The sequence below is a fragment of the Lutra lutra genome, chromosome 8, assembly GCF_902655055.1.
Source record: "Lutra lutra chromosome 8, mLutLut1.2, whole genome shotgun sequence".
In the NCBI taxonomy this organism is placed as follows: Eukaryota; Metazoa; Chordata; class Mammalia; order Carnivora; family Mustelidae; genus Lutra; species Lutra lutra.
The window spans coordinates 97,749,561-97,771,295 of NC_062285.1; the positions used below are offsets into that span (position 1 = coordinate 97,749,561).

The 21,735-nt window shown below is 40.6% G+C and overlaps 1 protein-coding gene across 1 annotated transcript in view; it reads right to left on the reverse strand.

Annotated features, from left to right (window-relative positions):
* The window catches only part of PTPRB (protein tyrosine phosphatase receptor type B), a 113,315-nt gene that overhangs the window by 66,894 nt on the left and 24,686 nt on the right, over positions 1-21,735 (reverse strand). The window contains 4 exon segments of the mRNA XM_047739421.1: positions 363-626; positions 2,939-3,196; positions 4,050-4,325; positions 16,694-16,967. Of these exon segments, the coding sequence (XP_047595377.1) occupies positions 363-626; positions 2,939-3,196; positions 4,050-4,325; positions 16,694-16,967 (1,072 nt within the window).

Below are 21,735 nucleotides of genomic sequence, written 5' to 3' on the forward strand. Positions count from 1 at the left end.
AAACATGGTTAAGTGCTAACTCGCTCTCACTCTAGGAGCTAATCAGAAATATTTTATTCCTTAGTATCGAAACTAATGCATTTACACGACTTAAGTGGTGTGACATGAAACAGCACAGGGCAGAGCCAGTTTATGCACACCATTCAGGAAGCACTCCAAACACATTTGCTTAAATAACTCAGATGAATGCAATTAACCTTCTGTTTCACTCTGTATAGGGGGCCTGGCCCATGGGCAACCTCAGTCATGTAGACTACATTTCCCAAGTTGGAAAAGGAGTCTTCCTTATAACTTAGTTTGTTCTAAGATGGATCCGAGAATGATCTGGGCAGCCAAGGAATATTCTGGAGCCCTACACTCACCTGTTCTGCCCACTGCCATCTTCTGAGCAGACAATTCACCAGAGACACAGCTGATGGTAACTTGATAAAGACGTCCAGGGGTTAAGTCTTTAAATTGGGTTTCATTAACCTGGGGTGCTAATGTTCTGGATTCTTTGATAGTCCCTTGGTGAAACAGGGTAATGTTGTAGGAATCCACATTGCCAGAAGGTCTTTGCCACCTGACTTTTAGAGAGGTCAAAGTGCCATCATTTGTCACCTTTAGATTTGAGACTTCCATGGGGGCTAAGTAGAAGAAAGGAAAAGACATTTTAACTCAGGACATAGTACCTGTCTTATTATGGCCAAATTTTGACCTGCATTTTAGTCCCTACAAGATTCACACCCTGCTCAGAAGAAAACAACAACTTCACAAGCAAAAAGAATACTGCAAAATCAAAGAAAGGCTGTCTGACTAGTGGAAAGAGCATAAACATGGGAGTCAGGAGACTGGATTCTGGCTCAGACTCGGCCATTAGTCACCTGGGCAACCCTGGACATCTCTGTCTACCTCACTGAGCCTAGGGATCCTTACTGGCAAATGAGGTCTTGGAATGCTCAGAGAAGTCTGTCATCTGCCTGATTTCTTCCCACCTTTATGTAGTTAATAATAGCAAGTACATAATAAATAATAAATAGATTGGTCAACACATTGGCTATCACAAAATTTTGCATGCTAAAAATATTTTATCTTTCATATAAAATCATGGTAAAGTTATAGCTCAAGAGTTGTGTCATTATTTCATCAAAAGAAAAAGGAAACAAGATGAAACCAGAGGGGACACAAACCATAAGAAGTTCTTATCTCAGGAAACAAACTGAGGGTCGCTGGAGGGGAGGGGATTGGAGGGATGGGGTGGCTGGGTGATGGGCATTGGGGAGGCTATGTGTTATGGTGAGTGCTGTGAATTCTGTAAGACTGATGAGTCACAGACCTGTACCCCTGAAGCAAATAATACATTATATGTTAACTTAAAAAAAGAAAAAGAAAATGATTACAAAAGAAAGACACTTCAGTGACTATTTCTTCTACCTCTTGGCTATGTCACAATTTTGGGATTCACTAATAGCAAAATAAAAATATTTCATTTAAAAAATGGGCACAGCACACTGCTTTGCATAGGCCAGTGAGAAGTGTAAATTGCCCTTGCTATACATAAAGAAGTCTTAAATATAAGGTACTTTTTAGGTGCCTGGGTAGCTCAGTCAGTTAAGCATCTGCCTTCAGCTCAGGTCATGTTCCCAGCATCCTGGGATCAAGCCCTGCACTGGGATCCCTGATCAGTGGGGAGTTTGTTTCTCTCTACCTCTGATCCTCCATGCCATTCATGCTTGCTTTTTCTCAAGTAAATAAAGAAGTTATTAAAAAAAAAAAAAGATATAAGGTACTTAAAAAAAAAAAGATATTATTTTTAAGCAATCTCTATACCCAAGATGGGGCTTAAATTCACAACCCTGAGATCAAGAGTTGAATATTCCAACATCTGAGCCATCCAGGCGCCCCAACATATATGGTACATTTTTGTTGGGAATGGCTGTACATCTCTGAGGTGTGATATGAAGATATGTAAGTGTATAGGTGCTCCCCAAATATCTTTCCCATCAATCTCTTGTAGTTCTTTTTTTTTTTTTAATCTCTTGTAGATCTAAGAGCTTCCCCTGCCAGAGTAATTTCTTTTTTTTTTAATTACTTTTTTTTTAAGATTTTTTTTTTATTTATTTGACAGACCGATCACAAGCAGGCAGAGAGGCAGGCAGAGAGAGAGAGAGGAGGAAGCAGGCTCCCCACTGAGCAGAGAGCCTGATGCGGGGCTCGATCCCAGCAGCCTGGGATCATGACCTGAGCCGAAGGCAGAGGCTTTAACCCACTGAGCCACCCAGGTGCCCCCAGAGTAATTTCTAAGGCTCTATACACTTAGAAGTTTCTCTTAAAATCAGATAGCTTACCGAGAGAGGTAATTTATTAATACATTAGACCCATCAGAAGCATTAGAATCTACTAGAATGTAAGTTCCATAAGGACAAAGACTTTGACCTTCTTGGGCACTATTATAGCCACAATGCCTAGCATATAGTTTATACTCAGTAGATAATGAATGAATGTGGACATGAATTATTCATGTCCACATTCATTTAGCACAGATTAGTTTCTCCAGCTACGTTAGCATGTGAGAACAGCTCCTGTAGTATTGGGTCTCAGGACATGTTTTGTTGAATAGTACTGAGAAAAGTCATCTTGGTTCATAGTGAGTGATGTCACAAAGGCAAGGGATGCTTATTTAAGAGAAGGAAGTAGAAGTCTTTATCAAAAAGGTCAGAATACTAAAAAGATAAGCTGAGATTATATCAATGGTTAGCTCTGCCATTTCAGGCTGGTCTAAAATTTAGAATACAAAGGAGTCCCTCTTCCTCTGAATAGAAAAATGGGAATATCTTAAGGGCCTTCTATAATGTATGAATTTCAATTTGTCTTATAGTCAAATAACTTAATAAACCGTGGTTATTAAACATTTTCTTGACGTGAGCTTTACTTTGTTCAGCTAGTTAGTAGCACTTACCTGTCCTGGCCAGTTTCCATCTGTAGTTTTGCAGTCCTGCAGCCTCGGTCACAATGGTAAGGTTGTAGAGGTGGCCAGGGGTCAGTCCATGAAAACTGTAGGAAGTAGCATATTTGTCTATGACACTGCTATGAACTAGGATGTCTTTATCCATCAGCATCAGCTGGTATCTTTCCACATTGCCAGAGCCATGGGACCAGAAAACCAGGAGGGAATTGGTTTTTGCTGAGATATTGATATCTTTCACTGGGGATGGCACTAGGAAAATAAAATGCATTTCCAAAGGGTCATTCATAATTTCCTTCAAGAAGACATAGACATGTTTAATTCAAAATCACACATTCATGGATGCTTCTCTGTACATCTAATTTATGTAATAAGTAATGACAATGGCGCTCTTGAAATTTCACTGGAATCTAAATTAATGCTCTTTTCAAAGTCCATGCCCAAAGCTACATCATAGTTTACTAGTCTCTCTCCCCCACTTAACAGGTAGTAAGGTAATTTTTGCCAATTAACTATGATGTGGCAGAGCATCAAAGAGAAAAAAAAGGGAAGATGAAAACCAGAAAGATAGCAATAAATCAGGTGAGAAAATGAGAGGAGAGAGCATGACCAGAAGGACAGTACTTCCCGGAAGGAGGTGAAGTGTGTCATTGACATTGGGATGGGTGGGTGCGAGCAAAAACTTGTTCCAGATGTAGGAATATTTAGGAAACATCATGACTTGATGCTATGAAAAGAGTATGCAAAGGAGGAAAACACTTAAACATAAGTTTTATGGCACAACTCAGAAAAGGAGGCAGAAAATGTTGTTGCTAAGATTTGAGTTAGGAAGGTCATTAGGAAACATCTATTTCACTTTGGAGAAAATTCCAGTCCCAGAGAAGTCCTAGAACTTGTTTGAAATCACCCAGCAAGCCAGTTGCACAGCCACATCTTCTTATTTTTCGTCTACTCTTCCCACTGTACTGCATAACATTTGTCTATCTACTTACCGATCTGTTAGCTTTGGTCTGGGGGTGTTCTTATTTCTATCTCTTCAATTTTAATGTAACTCCAAAAGGAGCCTAGACGATTAAATACTCAACTATCTGTAAGCAGGTCTTACCTGTTGATCCATTAGTATAAATTGTAGGGGAACGTTTTTCTCCAGAAACAGCTGTGATGGCAATACTGTATTTATTACCAGCAGTGAGGTTAAAAAATGTATGTTCGTTCCATGAAGCACTCTCTTGAATTTGGGTCTCCTGTATCTTTTGGTTATTGTCAAACAACTGCATCTCATACCAGGTGACTTTTCCAGAAGAAGGAGTCCACCAAACATGCAAGCTGGTTGAAGTAGTCTTCTCTTCACTGACTTCAAACTTAGCCGGAGGTAAAGGATCTGTGAGGCCAAATTCAGAAAGAGAACATGGCTTGAAGACTTTTGCAAATATATGATAGTTTGCTGGAACCCAGGTTCATTTTCCTTAAAAACTTTAAGAATCTGCTGCCTGTAAAACAAATTGGTATTTACTCCACTTTTAAACTTACCATTTCATTTGAAAAAGAAATCCACTTAGCTACTCTAGTCATATAAACTTCTTTTTTTAATAAAAACATTTTTTTGTTAGGACAGTTCTGAGTTTAGAATTCCAAGTAAGGTTATATTTTCGTTGGCTTGCAAGTTTAGCACTTTTCACACACTGACAAACATCCAGGGCTACGGGTGGATAAATACCAAAAATCTCAGATATTCAGAACTAATTTTGAAATTTGTACTGAACTTTTTCTTCTTTAGGTTGTGGATTTGGGGGGTTAAGAATACATCGCTTTAGGTTGTTTTTAAATATCAGAAACCCACCAAAGATAGAGACTTGATTATGAGCCTAACCTAGGTTTGCTCATCAAAATGAATTCTCCCAACAGGTGGAATTCCTTACGTCCTTAGATTTTCTCAACTTGAGTTCTGGGACATTTTGGAGCTGCTGAAGCCTCTAGAGAGGGTACAAGGGGTTGGTCCTCACCCAGATGTTCACTTAGATTCAAATGTCATGGGTGAATTTGAGGAGTCCCATTTCCCATTTCCCATGCATGGAATCTTCACTGTGGAACTTGAAATAGGATGAACAGCACGTCCCTGGGGTAGGAAATAATTCAGCAGTGTTTAGGGATCAGCTATTCTATGATGCAGTAGGACCATGAGAGAAATAAGTCTCTCCCTACCCTGAATGCAGGGACAACATTGAGAGATATTTACATGGGAGGAATTTTCAGAAATCCAACCTGGTTCTTGATCTAGAAAATCGGATCGAGATATTGGAGGCTAAAACTCAAAGCTAGGTCAGATGTTTTCGTGGCATGGCTCTAGAGATCTCAGTTCTTATCCACATCTTGGTAAATTATATTTTGCTCATAAAATAGCTTCAGATTCTAGATCTTCTTAGAACAGTATATGTTTTAAGAAGGTGCTTGCTTGTGATGAACATCCACACAAATAGGAACAACGTAACCTTATTCTGTATTAAAAAGGTGTCTGTGGCCAGCCCGCTCCTGAGATTATCTTTGGGTCACCTATAGACACCATCCAGAAGCTAAATACAGCTTATGGTCAATATAATGTCTTTCTTTGCATGTTTTATGCTGTGACTTATAGGAGTGCATCTTGCAAAAAGCACACAAGCCACATGACATTTCATAATATAGGAACTAATAATAATATATATGTCTGCTGATAAGGAAGCCTAGACAGCAGTAACTCAGAGAGCCCACAGTGCAAGTTGTGTGGTTTATACCTTAGCACAGCAGAAGTTCACGGGCAGAGCATAAACTCTGTTGTCCGACAGCCTGGGGCTGAGTCTGGCTCTCAGTCGCGTAGTTGTGTACTTCAGGCAATGCTTTAAGCCCTCTGCACAGCCGCTGTCTCATCTATGCAATGCAGTTAAGACTACTATCTATTTGGCAAGATATTTATGAAGATAACCTTGTTTTATCTAGAGCTTAGAACAGCCACTCAGAACAGTGTCGGGCACATAGCAGGTGTTCAATGTTAGCTACTGTTGTTGTTATTATTTCTGTAAACAGGAGGCGGTCCTGTCAGGGAAGCAGGGAATTGTCTAGGTGGAGTGTGTGGGCTTTGGGGTCAGACAGAACTCAGTTCAAGTCCTCGGCTCTGTCGTGGGTCAGTCACAAGACTTTGGACAAGTTACTTAACCTCTCTAAGCCTCCACTTTCCCCTCTATCTGGGAGTATCATATAATCTATAATCATATTATATATATATATATATATATATATATATATATATATATATATATATATATAATATATATTCTTGGATGTTTGAGGAGGTGTAGAGCATATTTTACCTGGCATAAATGGGCACTCAGTAATACAAACTTATGTTGTTTCCTTGAGCACAAAAAAAGTTTCCCCTGAATCACTGACAAAATGGAGGCAGAAATGGAACATAATTTTTTTTTAAAACTAAACTAGTAGCCCTAATTGCCTTCTTCGTTAAAAGAAAACACAAAAACTTGATAAAATCTTATCAGTTGATTCCCATGACCTAACTTTCTAACCACTAAGATAAAATTTAAAATTCCCAAGATGATTCTCATTTATAGGTTCTTGCAGAAAAACATAATTTTTTTTCCTGGTAATATCATTTAAATTTTCTATTCTACATCCTAGTCTGTAATTAAGGACATCATCACAAAAAGAAAGGACTTAATTTCCCCTCACAGCAAGTTTTTTTGTTGCCTGGCGAGAAAAAGATACTTCACTACCATGAGACTCTAATAGCGGGCAAAACTCAAGAACAACCTTGTCATAGCCAACTGAGATGACACATTTTTGCTGAAGAGGCATTTTAAGGACAAGGATGGGAGTGACCGCTGCTTTCCAGTGATAGCTCAAAGGAGATCAATACCGTCATCGATGTCTACAAGCCAGATAGAGGTTAAAGAAAATAATGGTATGGTCAGTATAATCTAAACCACATATAATCTACAAAATATAAGCTATAGAAAATGAATTTTAAGGTTGCGTGCATAGAGGGTGAAGTTCAGAAATGCAGACTTTATCTAATCTCTCTGAGCCAGAAAACAAAACAGTCAATCCTTTGTACATCCGCTAGAACAAAGAAACAATGAGCCTGGGAAGTGCCTGGGCTGCGAGAACCTGCACTGGAAACAAACACTTAAAACCCCATTTATACTGCGATAAAGTTCTGTGCTGGCACTAGTCCACTATTGCTACAAATGTTGCAGAAGTTACATGGTTTTCAGACTTCTTTTCAATCTAAGCCCAAGGAAAACTCTGCTGTATTCACAGAAAATTTCCAATATTTTCTTAGAAACAAATCAGGTCCTTCCAAAAGAGGTGTGAATTTCATGTATATATACAAATGAATTTCATATATCTCTATATCTATTTGAAGGCAAAAGAGAGAGATTTCTGATGCCATTTCAAAATGTAGTTATATGTATGTAATCTTTTGATCATATGACAGGTTGCATCTAATTAGAAAACCCTACTTGACTTACATAATTCATCGCCATGCCTAGAGGTGTCAATGCCCACAGGTGCATTTATAGCCTTTCTGATTTTTTCCATGTATCACTCTGTAACTAGTGAAGTTTGATAAACTACAAGAACTGTGGAAAACCATAAATCAGTGATTTAATCTCAATCAATATATCAAAATGTATCATTAGCCATAAATTTGAGACATCTTTGTTTGCACTTCTTAGTTTCAGACAAACCTGGAATATGGAATGCAAAATGTAAAGTTCTGTGGTATCATCATCTAGATGTTAATGAATCTACCAGTATCAGAAAGCCTGACAATTTCGTAAGTGATCTTGATATCAAGCTCATTTTTCTGTTCTTTGAGGAAAAGATGAAGTTTAGCTAAATTTCTGAACCAAAATGAATTCTTCTTTGTTTCCCTTTTTAAAAAATGGGACTTAGAAAGAAGGAGAAATTCATATATATAAAATGCAAGTAACAAGTAATATCTGCTTAAAAAAATTCTTTTGTATGGCCACTAACACATTATTATTTATTGATATAGGAATTTGCAGTGTTTAGAATTTGAGATGATAATATTTATTTTGAAAATAAATTCAACCTTTTAACAACTGCAGGCCACCCATGAGCTAATGCCAAAGCTTTTCTCCCAGTCATGAGAGCAACACAGTATATCTATGTAGCATCTGATAGTTTACAATGAGTTTTCTCAGTTGGAATAGGTCAGAGACGTGAAGTGACTCATTTAGGTCATGTATGTGATGAGTAGTATAACTGAGATTCTAACACCTGGCTGCAAGTTCCTTTTATCACAGCTGTCCCAGGGTGGATGTTGTCTTGAATACATGTTCAGTGTAATAAAAAAAACACTCAAACCAGATTTTTATAGATAATAATAGGTAGGGGCGCCTGGGTGGCTCAGTGGGTTAAAGCCTCTGCCTTCGGCTCAGGTCATGATCCCGGGGTTCTGGGATCCAGCCCTGTGTCGGGCTCTCTGCTCAGCAGGGAGCCTGCTTCCTTTCCTCTCTCTCTCTGCTTGCCTCTCTGCCTACTTGTGATCTCTGTCTGTCAAATAAATAAATAAAATCTTTAAAAAAAAAAAGAAAAGAAAAGAATAGGTAAATTTACAGAATTTTCATTTGATGGTTAGACTACTGTAGCCAAGATAAAATGAATAATGACACTAATCACACCTAAATCTAATTCTGTGGCTGTGAAAGTTACTCTGATTTTTTAAATCTTTTCTTGACTCTTCCTTTTGCTTCCCTAATCTGACTGTCTTTACCTGAGATCCCACTACCTTATATCTGAGCTGCTCCCAGAGTTTTCTGGGTGTCTTCCTTATTTTCTCCCTTTCCTCTACTGTTAGCAAATAACCTCTTTGTATATCTTCCCCTTTGTCATCCTTGTCCTTCTTACAGAACCGAGATCTTTCTGTGAGAAGAAGTCTAAGTTTCTCTGTAGGCACTCAAGATCTCCTCAAATAGGATATTATTCCCCCTCCCCGCCACACACACAATTTATCTTTCACCACTAACTCTAGGCTAATGACAGGGCCCATTTCTTTATCTCTACAGAAACTGGGATACTATTCTAGTTAAAAGCAGGGAAGCTAGGAGTCTGGAAGCTGCATTTTTGTAGCACTCTACATAGAATGGAATGAACATCAACTATTCATACAAAACAATTGGGAATTTTCTTATGGAAATCAAGGTAAGGGTAGAGGAAAGCCACAAACAGATGTTTGTTTGTTTGTTTGTTTGGAAAATTTTGGGGGGGGTTGGTGAAGGTTTTTGAAAACAAGAAAGAACAAAATGACAAAGCAATTGCTCACAATCTGCAGTCAATTAAATGCATTTACAGAGGGATAATTTTCTTTTACTTTGTGATTGTAGCTGTTTGATTACAGGTGGCTTCCTGACTTATTTTAAGATGATGTACTCTACTGTGATAATTCATCAGAGTAACATGCATTTGATTTATTGACTTTGTACACTAGATATGAAGTTCAAGTAGTAACAGACTTTCCAAATTTTAATAGCCCCAAAAGGGAAATTCAAGCAGATTCCACAGAAATTTGCATCATCATTCACAGCTGTGTAGGGGGCCACATTACTCTGAGGGTGTCAGTCTTTGGCCCTGGTCCATAAGTTGTGGATGCTCTTCAGAGAATTTACAGTCTACTCAGGCACTTGAGATACATGCAGGAAAGCGAAACAAAAGGTGAATTATCAGGGAGGCTGACTCTGATGTCCGACTAGACGTGGGTCCGGATCCCATCGCTGTCACTCAGAGTCATGACTAAGCAAGTTGTTGGAGCTCCGTGCTGCCGTTTCCTCCTCTGTAATGACACCCCCTACACAGAGTTGTAAGCGTTAAGAGGGAACAGAGGGAAATGGTAAGTGCAGTCCGCGCCCAGGCTGCACTCTCAGTAAAGGGCAGTTGGTGCTCTCGCTGCTGCTGTTCCTGCTGTTCAGAGGAATGCAGGCCAGCAACGAGGCTAAAGGTGTCAACGGAGAATGACAGCCACGGGATAAGGTCTCAGAGGCTGGCTTCACGAAGGACAGGAATCTGAGCACGTTTGGAAGGTCAAAGTGGGGAGTTTGAAGTCAGAGAAAGAAGGGGTGTTACAGAGTGAGAAGCAGGTGAAGCTAAAGCACTTCTAGTGAACATTAGAGGGGCAGGTGGGCACCGACAGCCCATGGCGGCTTTAACCCTGCCATCCCCAGGACGGCCTTCAGGAGCCCCACTCCAATTCTTCGATATTAACAAGCGAGGCTTTCTCAATATTACCTAAAGTGCTGCATAAATGCCACAGAAAAAGTCCCTTGGCCTGTCCTCTGCAGAAATTCATGATCTAGCCCTTGCGGTGTGCTTCTAAGCCTTATTGTTAATTTAGGTTAGAGTGATATTGTGGTTATGTGAAAAATAATTCTTACCTTTCCAAAATGCATATTGAAATATGTATAAATGGAATCAAATGATGGCTTGGATTGCATCAAAATGATAGAGGGTGGGGGGATGGGTGGAGATACAGAAGAAATAAGACTGGCTATCAGTTGGGAACTGTTAAAGGTGGGTGACGAGTACATGGTAGTTAATTATACTATTCTGTTTCCTTTTTTACGTGTCGGAGTTTTTCCACATAAAAGTAAGGAAAGCAAAACCAAACCCCCAAATTCCTGGAAATCTATCTGCAAAACTACCTTGTTAACTTTATTTGAATATTGTATGTTTAGGGGCATATATTCATCTTCATTGATATACATTCATACAGACAGAATGGGCTTGATTTCCCCTATAAAATCAGAAAGATGTTAGTATTATCCTTTATCCCCTAGGGGGATTCCAGCACATTGATGTCTGGAAATGGAAGGTGAAAAAATTATTCTTTGTTCTTCTCTTATTCTGTCTGGACAAATAAGACTTTATGTCTTCCTTGCTAACCTATAGAATGCCATGCTCACCCAGAGACGTCAGACTGATGGGAGAAGCTTCCCAAGCACTCAAAAGATCAACTTCAGAGAACTAGGTTGGTTCATTCCACATTCATAGCTTAGCTTGACCTTAGAATTCCTGAAACGAGTAGACTGTCAATGGCTGATTGCTAAATATTGAAATCATCACCAAACGTTCCACACAATTGAAAATCAATAGCAGCTTAAAATTTCTTCACTCTAAAACACATTTAATCATTATTCCATTTTTGTGTAGGGTAAGGATACATAGATTTAAGGTATTTTGTAATATATTTTTTCTTCTTTAAAAGTCGACTTGAAAAGTAGGAACAAAATATCACATGGTAATTTGAAAGAAGTAATATCAACTTAAAAATTATATCTTTTCGGGGCACCTGGGTGGCTCAGTGGGTCGGGCCTCTGCCTTCAGCTAGGGTAGTGATCTCAAGATCCTGGGATCGAGCCCCGAATCGGGCTCTCTGCTCAGCAGGGAGCCTGCTTCCTCCTCTCTCTCTGCCTTCCTCTCTGCCTACTTGTGATCTCTCTCTGTCAAATAAATAAATAAAATCTTTAAAAAAAAATTATATCTTTTCTGCAGAATAGTGGAAAGAATTGGAGCTGAGCCAGAAACCCAGGATTCAAGTTCTGGTTCTATTATACACTAGTTGTGTGATTTGTGATTAGTTAATTCTCAGGGATATCAATCTTATCTCCAACCTGAAAGTAATAATAGTAAACTTACTGTGCACATAGTATGTGACAAACACGATTCTAGAATTTATATGTGAACCAAATAAAATCGCAAAATGATCCTATGAAGTAGACATTCTATTTATTATCATCCCCATTTTATAAGTTAGGAAACAGGCCTGGAGTAGTTAGTAACTTGCTTGGCTACAAAGTGTTGGAGGCGGCTGCTTCTAGATCTGAGCTCTCAACCATTACACACCTGCCCCTTTACAATAATCCCTAAAAATAAAATTAAACAATATATGGTCAGTATAATATGTATTTTATAGTCTTACCTACTAAGTAAAGTAGGTGGACCTATTTTAGATACTATAAGAGCACAAGACAAATATTAGAGTATTAGTTTCTTCCTGGTTAAGGTAATACTCTTCAGTATCACAGATCTAGTCATGCATAAAGAGGAAGGCTACCAGAATCTTAATGCCAATGAATAATAGAAAAACTATGTCAATAGCTCTTAAACTTCACCGTGCATTGATTCACTGTGATATTTGTTTAAAATCTGATACCCCAGCCTCCACTCTTTCTAAATTCATTACATGTGGGGTAGGAGCCAATAATATTTGCTTTTATAAGAAGTTCTGCCAAAGATTTTGAGGCAAGTAGCTTACAGACATTATTGAGAAGTGCTGGCTTGTGTTTAAAGCTCTGTAAGTGTATAGGCTGAACTGTGTCCCTCTAAAACTCATATGTTAAAGCCCTAAACCCCCAGTACCTCAGAATGGGACTGTATTTGGAGATTAGGCCTTTAAAGAGGTAATGGTGTTCAATTGAGGTTTTTAGGGTGGGCCTTTATCCAATGACTGGTGTCCTTCTAGAACACAGACAACATAGGGGAATGAACATTAGAGAATCCTCAGAGAAAAAGCGGCTGACACATTGATCTGGGACTTCTAGCCTCCAGAATTGTGAGAAAATGAAGTTCTGTTATTTAAGTCACTTGGTCCAGTATTTTGTCATGGAAGCCCTAGTAAACTAATTCAATAAGTAACATTTTTGAAGTAGAAATAAGAGCTGATATGGTAACTTGGTAACTAATGCTTCTAAAGTGGTTTTTTGTTTTTTTGTTTGTTTTGTTGGTTGTTGTTGTTAAAGATAAAGGAATTAGCCACATTAAAAGAGCTAATTTTTTTCACCCTTTGTTCTAGGCTGATTATTAAGTAGCTAAAACTAACAAGAAGGCATATGCTATTAAGATAGTCTGCCGGTAAGTGAAGTTCTTTACTACCAGACTATTTCCCTGGGTTTTATAACATACCTATAACCCAAGGAGAATAGATCATATTTTTAGAATACATATATTCCCCCACTGAAATGTTCACTTTATTCATTCATATCTATCCATCCACCCATTCATTAGCTATTCATTCATCTATCTCTAATTAATCAATATTTATTGAATACCATGTGTGAGATGCCATTTTTTAAAAGATTTTATTTATCTATTTGACAGACAGAGATCACAAGTAGGCAGAGGGGCAGGCAGAGAGAGAGAGCGGGGAAGCAGGCTCCCTGCTGAGCAGAGAGCCTGATGTGGGGCTCGATCCCAAGACCCTGAGAACATGACCTGAGCCGAAGACAGAGGCTTTAACCCACTGAGCCCCAGGTGCCCTGAGATGTCATTTTAGATATTGGAAAGCTACTTCCTTTTTGTGGGAAGATAAAAGCCCCCCAAAAGTTCTAAATGAAAACTCAAAGGTTTCATTAAACAAACTCAAGTGCCCTTAGGATGAATTCAAGTAACGAAATAAATGAAGTGGTCCAGTGAATTGGTATCTAAAAGGAGAGAAACTGGGGCGCCTGGGTGGCTCAGTGGGTTAAAGCCACTGCCTTCGGCTCAGGTCATGATCTCAGGGTCCTGGGATCGAGCCCACATCGGGCTCTCTGCTCAGCAGGGAGCCTGCTTCCTCCTCTCTCTCTGCCTGCCTCTCTGCCTACTTGTGTTCTCTGTCAAATAAATAAATAAAATCTTTAAAAAAAAATAAAATAAAAGGAGAGAAACTACAACTTAGCTCTGGAGAATTCCAGTCAGAGTGGTCCAGCTTTGACAAATCTTCCAATATTTTAGGGGAAGCCATAAATCTGGCACTTATGTGAACTTTCCGTGTTTAATGCTGGCAGAAATCATCTGGATTTTTAGCAAATATTATGTGAGCCAAACAAAACATATAAGTTAGACACCTAGCTAGACACCCCAAGGGGTTACAAGTTTGCAGCCCCCCCTTAGACTTGGAGGACACAGTGTCAGAAAAGTGTTGGAGTTCTTCAATATTGTCTTCATTATTTGATTTCCAATGAATTCATGACTAGATAATTTGACTTTCAAATTATTTTTGTTCACAACTAATCAATTTGGCTTTCAACTTATCATGGTTGTTGCATCAACCAGGCTAATGACCGAAGGAATCTGAGAAAGGTCTCATGTCTTCTCTGTGATGATGGCAGCATGGCATATAGGAGGCAGGGCAAGGTCTTCCTCCAGGAAAGACGTGGGAAAGTTCTGTCCCCACCTTCATCATGAACTTCCCTCCCCTCTGTACAGACTGTAAGGACAGGGACAGTGTTCTATTCCTCATTCTTACAAGGACACCAGTCACCACTTGGCATAATTCCCTGCAGTATCCATGCTTGGTGAATGTTAGCTGAATCCACATATGTTTTTTCAATTTTGGTTTCAAATCTGGAGTGAAACTGATTGTTGCTAAAATAGTTCCCATGTAGTTAAAAATTTTTTTAAATATTTTAGGCCATGTCTACATGACAATAAATTAACTGAATTTTAGACAATTTATCAGGAAAAACAATCTGACAATTCACACTTGGAATGATACAGAGATAATCTAAGCCACTGTTGTATCTCTAGTCTAATCATGTCTTGCTCTCATTCTCTTTTATCCTAGACCGACAAGACAGGCAAAATGGAATAGTAAAGCACAATACATTTTGAATAACTTTTTTTGTTTGAAGTTATATCTCAGACTTAATATTATACTACTAGTTGGTCCTACTTTACTAAGAGTAAAACGTGATTTGTAGAGTTCATCTTTGTAGCCTAGCAAATTAGAGAAATACTAGTACTTTCTCTCAACTAAATGCGAAAAATTCACATATGTCCTTAAAGAAAGCACTAATGACAAAGAACAAATAACAACCACCCCCCCAAAAATTCCTCCCTGAAATATTTTAAAAATATCTTAATTTAAAAAATGTTTATTTAAATAAAATTATTTTTAGAATATAGAGGATCCTAAGCATTATATCATCATACAAATAAGTGTGGGGAAAAAATATCATTATACAACCATCACCTACAAATTTCATCCTTCACAATATCATAGAGCTCATAGAATTTGTGGTGAAAAGTATATTTGTGAGACTGTAAAAAGCAACTCTTTAAGAAAAATGTTGAAAACCTGAATGCTGATGAAGCCTTTTTTTAACTCAACATAGTCAATAAAATGCAAATATTTCTTACATTTCACAAACGTCTTTGGACTTGGAACACCTACGTGCATAATTACACTTGGAGCGCATTCTAACTAGTAACACCCACAGTGAGTCCTTTTCCTATTTTTAAAAACAGTTCTGCCCCATTCAACAGACACCTTAACAAATGCAATGAACACGTCTGGAAGTTTTATGTCATAAATTTCACAGCATTAACAATCTGAGTGTTCACAAAACTATCCTCACATACCAAAAGACCACCAGCTTTATGACTAAAAAGCTAACCACTTCAACTTCTGTGAAATGTTCTAATTATGCGGTTGATTTCAGTCTCTCTTTGATTCCATATAAAAACATAACCAAATTCTTCACAAGTGGTGTTTCTTTTCAATTTAAGTTCCTGCAAAACTCAGAAATTATCTCAGAGTTTCATCTGAAGTCAGCCAAGGGATGTAATTGGGCGTTCTTAATCTTTCTCCAAAAAAAAAAAAAGAGAGAGAGAGAATGAATATTTGATTGACTTGTTCCATGAACCCAGCTTCATTTCCTGACTCTGCTGTAGCTGTCCTGAGAACTGAATGTTCTCAGACCTTTCTAAAGAACGATAGCTAAGGAAGTCACCTTGATTTGGGTTGAACATGAAATAGTAGTAAGGACAATACGTTTCTAAAATCTGACTTCCAGAATTTTTCTGTGACACTTGACTTTCCGAGTAGAAGTAAAGTTTCACTATTGCAAAGAGTAAAGATAATGTTAAAAGGAAGACCTATAAGTCACGAGACATCAAAGTTGTTAGAGAATTTAGAGCACACATAAAGGGTAGCTGATAGGAAAATGAGGTGAGAGTACAACAGCCCCCCACCTAGGTGGCTGGCCTTTGGTAAGAACTTAGACATGAACGGCCAAGTCTGACCCTCTTGTTTTATAGACAAGAAAACTGAGGCAGGAAAGACAAACTCTTCCTATGTACACACGGAAGGGTTTACCAAAACTGTAAAGAAAATAAGTGACTTAAAGTTCAGAGTAACCAAAGGACCATCTCTGATATTACGCTGTTTTAGTTACTCAACTTACACAAATTAATTTTTGTGCCCTCATTTGAAGGGACTTTCTAATTTTCCCCTCTGAATGGCTCTATTCTATTCCTGAAGATTTTATGTCCTAGTTCCAAAAATAAAACTAAGTTAAGGAAAGGCATATCCCTAATCATTGCACTTCCATTATTTATTCTAAAAACATTTACTTAATATATTCCAGGGCTTGACAATTTAATGTGATGGAAGCTCAAACCACATCATTTTAACAAATTTAACAAACTCCCTCCACAGCCCACAGGCTCCTCTCTGCTGCACTCCGCCTTCAAAGAGTTAGTCCGCTGTCTTCCCCGCTAAGGAAATCTCTAAAAGTCAACCAAGCTGCTTCTGGCCAGAACTGAGGAAACTAAAAATCTTAGTCAATATTTATCTTCACAGGTATTTTTACCTTCATTTTTTGTATGTCCAGAACTCAAATGCAGCACCAGTGTGAAAAGGCAGGGTTCAGTCCAGAGTGGGCAGGCTGTCCCATTGCACCTGTCACCCCTTACCTGTTTGCAAGACCACAGTTCTCTCTTCTCCATCCAGAGACACAATCCTGAAGTTATAGGTGGTTCCCGCTTGCAAATCCTTGGGGTAACATCCGTAGATGGTGTTGTCTATCCGCGTGGGGTGGCACCATACGACCCCGGACGTGTCACTGCTATAGATGAGGCTGAAGTTACAGGGTGACCCCAAAGTTCTCCACTGGAGAGACGCGGACCGGCTGAAGACCTTGGACTCCATCAGGGTGAAGTTACATCTCACTGGCTCTCCCAGTCCAGTCTGCAAAGGAACCAGAGGCAGCTGAAGCCCAGTCGAGAACGCCCAGGGACTTGTCCACAGCAAGGTCCCCAAGCCGCCTCCTCAGTCCTCACTCCCAGCCTCAGCCCAGCCCTTTGCCCTCCAGCCAGAGGAAAGACCCGCAGAGGAGGTGGGTGGCAACTCTCCCTGGCCGCTCTTTCTCGGGAGCAGCTGGAGAGAAGGAAGGCGGCTTTGTGCCTTTGACAGTAGGATGAGGTGTCAGTCTGGCCGGGGGCTCAGAAGAGGACCTTTCTTCCCAAGAGAGAGGAAGAAATTCGGCCATCTCACTCTGCAAACCACAACCCAGGCGACCCGACAGCCAAGTGGGAGTTCGGTCGTCGGCAGGGAGGGGCGCGTCGGCCCGCCACCTCTCTCGGGCCACTCACCTGCAGCAGGCTCAGCGCGGTCCACAAGGCCAGCCCCGCTCCATGGCTCAGCATCGCGCTCAGCCGGCACCACCCCGACTCAGCAGAGGGGCTGGGGCGCGGGGCGGCCCCGACGGCCCGCGCGGAGGCCACCTGTTGCGCGCGCTCAGCGCGCCCCGCGGGCGCACAGCGCTTCCCTCCTGGAGGGCGACGCGCAGGGGCCGCCGCGGTCGCTGTCGCCGCCGCCGCCGCCGCTGCTGCTGCTGCCGCCCCGAGCGGGCTGCGGACGCGAGAGGCGGCGGGGGCAGGCAGCGCGCCGCCCTTCCCACGCTGCCATGCTGACCCGCGCTGCCTCGCCCCGGGCCCCGGCCGCGGACTTCCGCAATCAAAAGGCAATTTCCTCGTCTCCCGGCAAAGGAACAATGCGCCGGCGAGGGAGGGAGCCCCGAGGAGCCAACGCCTGAGGCTGCCAAGGGGGCCCGAGGCGGGCCGCGCTGCCCCCGCTGCACCGCGCCGCCGCCTCCCTGGCCCGGGGGTCCCATCTGGGCCCACCGGGCTCTGCCTCCTCCTCCTCTCCCGCGACTTTCACTTTTTCCCACTCGGTGGTCCTCCCCACCCCCCGCCCCACCCCCCGCCGTCGGAGCCGCAATCAGTGCTCGCTCCCTCTCACTTTCCAGCCCCCCCACCCGCTTCCTCCCTCCACACCCAGCGCCTCCCCGCTCCCTATCTTCCTTCCTATCTTCCTCATCTGCTTTCTCCAGGGCCTCTTTTCCCAGGATTAAACTTGACCACAGCAGATTTCCCTAGGTCGCCTCCAGTCCTTCCTGAAGACTTTTATTAGAGAGTGCTTTTGCCCTTCTCACCTCAAAGCATTCATTTGTCCCATTGCACACCCCCCTGACACCAGCAAGAGAAAAGGACCCCCAAAGGATCTTGTCCATTGTCAACTTGACCTTTATTTTTCTCTGCCATTCACTTTCCCCTGTCTCTTGTATAGAGGTCCTTGTCCTCCCTAAATCTTATGCAAATGGTGCTGACCAAGAACAAAGGTAATCACCACCGCCAGTTGTTCAACCCACAAAGCAAATTGCAGAGCAGTTTCATCACTGACCATCCAGTAGTTAATACCAATTCATCCATAATTGTCTGAGCAATATAAGAAAGCTGTAAAACTCTCCTTTGAGGAAAATACGATCGATGGCTCATTTCCCACACCTATCACAAAAACCGGAATTTACTCAGTTTTCAACACTAACTATAGCTTTTTAGCAACTGTCTCAGTACCTGAATCATCATGTATCTGAGAATGGATTTGAAAAGAGTTCCTAATAACCAAAGAGCAAAAATGTTTAATTGTACACAGGTGATACAAGCAAAATATTGCAACAACTTTTTATAGTGCTCGATTGCTTTTCTTGGGTGCCTGCCCTGACAACTGCCAGAAGAGATGAGATTTTTACACATTTTAATTTTCAAAACCGAATTCTCTGGAGCTAAACCAAAGTGAAGAATGTCATAGTCCCTTCTTTTTCAGATACTATACAGAAAGCTAGAGTATCAACTTCTATATAAACTGTATCTACTTTGAGGATAAGCAGAAAAAGGTGAAAATTGTTTTGATCCTTTTAGAAAACATGTTTTTAAGAAATCTTTTAATGAAAAAAATGAAGTTTCTATCCCTTCAGGGATCCTATGGGCTTTAAATCTGCAGCCAGACCAGAGATCTCAAATCTCCTTTTCAAGTTAGCAAACACTCAAAGGTCAAACCTGAACCATGTGTATTTCTGGGAAGACAGAATCTTTCCTATTTCCCTGCCCAGATGACTTGCCTTCCAAGAGAGCTTTTCTCCCCCTCTGTATTTTGCCCCCAAGTTCAATGGCTTTTCAAGCCTGACACGCCTCTGCAGCATCAGAGGCAGTCCCCTCCTCTCTCCATTGCATACAAGCTGCCTTCTAGCCTTACAGGGGTCTTTCTGCAGCTTCGTTCCTTTTCGACATTCATTACCTTTCTCTTTTCTTGCTGTATTCTGAAAACAATGTGGTTTCCTGTCTGTCAAATTGGAATTACACCACTCTGAATACTTCCCAGAGCTGTTAGGAAGAATAAATAAGGTCACAGATGTGAAAGCACCTTTTGTGAACATTTACGTGCTGTGCAGGTGTTGGTTTACCTGGTCATAGATTACATCCCCATCATATTTTTTTTCTCTCTTTTAAATTCATCCATCACGTAGGTTGCACTTTTCTAGCTTCTGCTCTCTCTCTTTCGCTTTGTCTTTTCCATTGAGGTTTATAGAATTTTCTCATAAATTGACCCACACACTTGATATCTTCTCACCCAAATATACTAAATACTCTTTTCTGTCCTTTGCCCAAATCCTCAATAAATCCTATCTCCCCCAAGTTTTGCCGACCATCTTTTCTTTTTCTTTTTAAACACTAGATGCCACAACCTATTGTACGCTATAAATCCATCTAAAAATTATACTTCATTTTCAACATACTGTCTAACATTCTTCCTATAAGCCTTCCTTCGGTGCAGGAAAAAAGGCAAAACTTGAAGGCCTAATCAAATAAGGCGACAACAAAAAATCCTTACAACACGGTTTAGATTATTCTAGGTTATTAGCAGTGATCTGCTAATAATGCCCTTGGAAATAGGAATTAGGAAAAGAAGAAATTATTTCTTTAAATAGGGTTCTTTTATTTTTGGTCTATCAGACACATATATTTAGAAACATGTGTTGTCATTTATTTTACTATTGATGTATATGAAGAATCATGGCAATGAGTGAAGGAAAGGCCCAGTAGTGGTCATAGACATTTCTTTTCCAAAGTTATATAACCCCTAGTTCTTTTTCCTGGAGAATCTTAAGGCTTACAGGAGAGTTCCCCCCAAAGTTAGTGGGTCCTAAGTAGCCCATAGGGATTCACATAGTATGAAACGATGACTCTTACTGATTACATTTTTTTTTTAAAAAGCACATAATAATATGAGAAATTAGAGAGAACTGTAACAGATTCAAGGCAGTTTGGGACTGGGGAAAGTTGCCAGATACTGCTTTTTTCTATGAGGAGTATTTGAAACTAATGTACAAAGTATAAATAAATTGATTCATTTTTCTTCTTTGTTCTCATCTTTGTTTGGAATTCCTCGACTTCTTTTGAACCTATTTATCCTGCATCATGACACTGAGTGTGCTTTGGCTACTGCCTTCCAGGAATTTGGGACCAGCGATGACCACTTCTCCTAGCCACAAGGAAACCCGTCCCAGACTGCATGGGAGGGGTGGGGCGGCTTCTGATTAGACATAGTGGACAGACAGTTGCCTTTTAAACAAATTGTCATAGCGATTAATTGTTGTAATTTACATAGTCATAAATCATGAATTCATGGATGAAGGCACAGCTCTTGTCAGCTTATGAACAAGATGTTGAATGATTAACAACGGGTCCTCAGGGGCCTAGGGGCCACACTTTGAGAACTGCTACTGTAGATCAGGATTTGAGCTGGGTGTGGGAAATGTTATGAGGAGGAGGGGAGGGCAGAGTAGATTGCTCAAGTTATTGGTTAATCCAAACTCCTCACCCATGCTCTAAAAAGCCTTTCACAGCTTGGCCTCTCTTCTTCTTGCCTGCTATGCTCTAGTGGCCTGGGTCTGATAACTCATTTGCTCATTCATTCAGCAAATATTGACTGCACACCTATGTGCGCCTGGGGTTTGGAGACACCCAAACACAGAACTGATCTTTTCCTGCCTCAGGGCCTTTATACCTGCCTTTTCATCTTCTTGGACCACTCCTCCCTGGGTTCTGTTTGGTTATCTTCCTTTCAGTCTTTAGGTCTCAGCTTCAACACACCCCTATGGGGCCAGACCCCTTCTGACCACACAAGGAAAAAGTGTCCTTTTATTATTATTCATTGCCAGCAATACATTTGTTTAATTCAGAGCATTAACGACACTGGGTAATTATATAATGCCTTATACACTTGTGACTGCCTGCCTTTCCCAAGCAGATTGAGAATTCTCTCAGGGCAATCTTCTTCTTCTTGCATAGAGCTTGGCATCAGAGTTTCAACAAGCATTTGCTGAACGAATGGATCAATGAAGAAAGGAAGGGAGGCAGGAAGGAATCTTTGTACCTGCTCAGTAAATATCGTCATGTGGATACTCAAAACAAGTCCTTGTAAACATGTTCTTGCGGGATGCCTCAAATATCATCTTGGAAGAAGGGAGGAAAAGAGAAGAGGAAAAAAGAAGAAAGGGTAAAGGAACCAAAGAAGAGAAGATTGATTTGGAAGAGAAGGAGCTGGGAAAAGATACGAGAGGGAGGGAAGATATAAGGAGGAAAAGAGAGTGGGGAGGAAGTCCTATCCTTCTGCA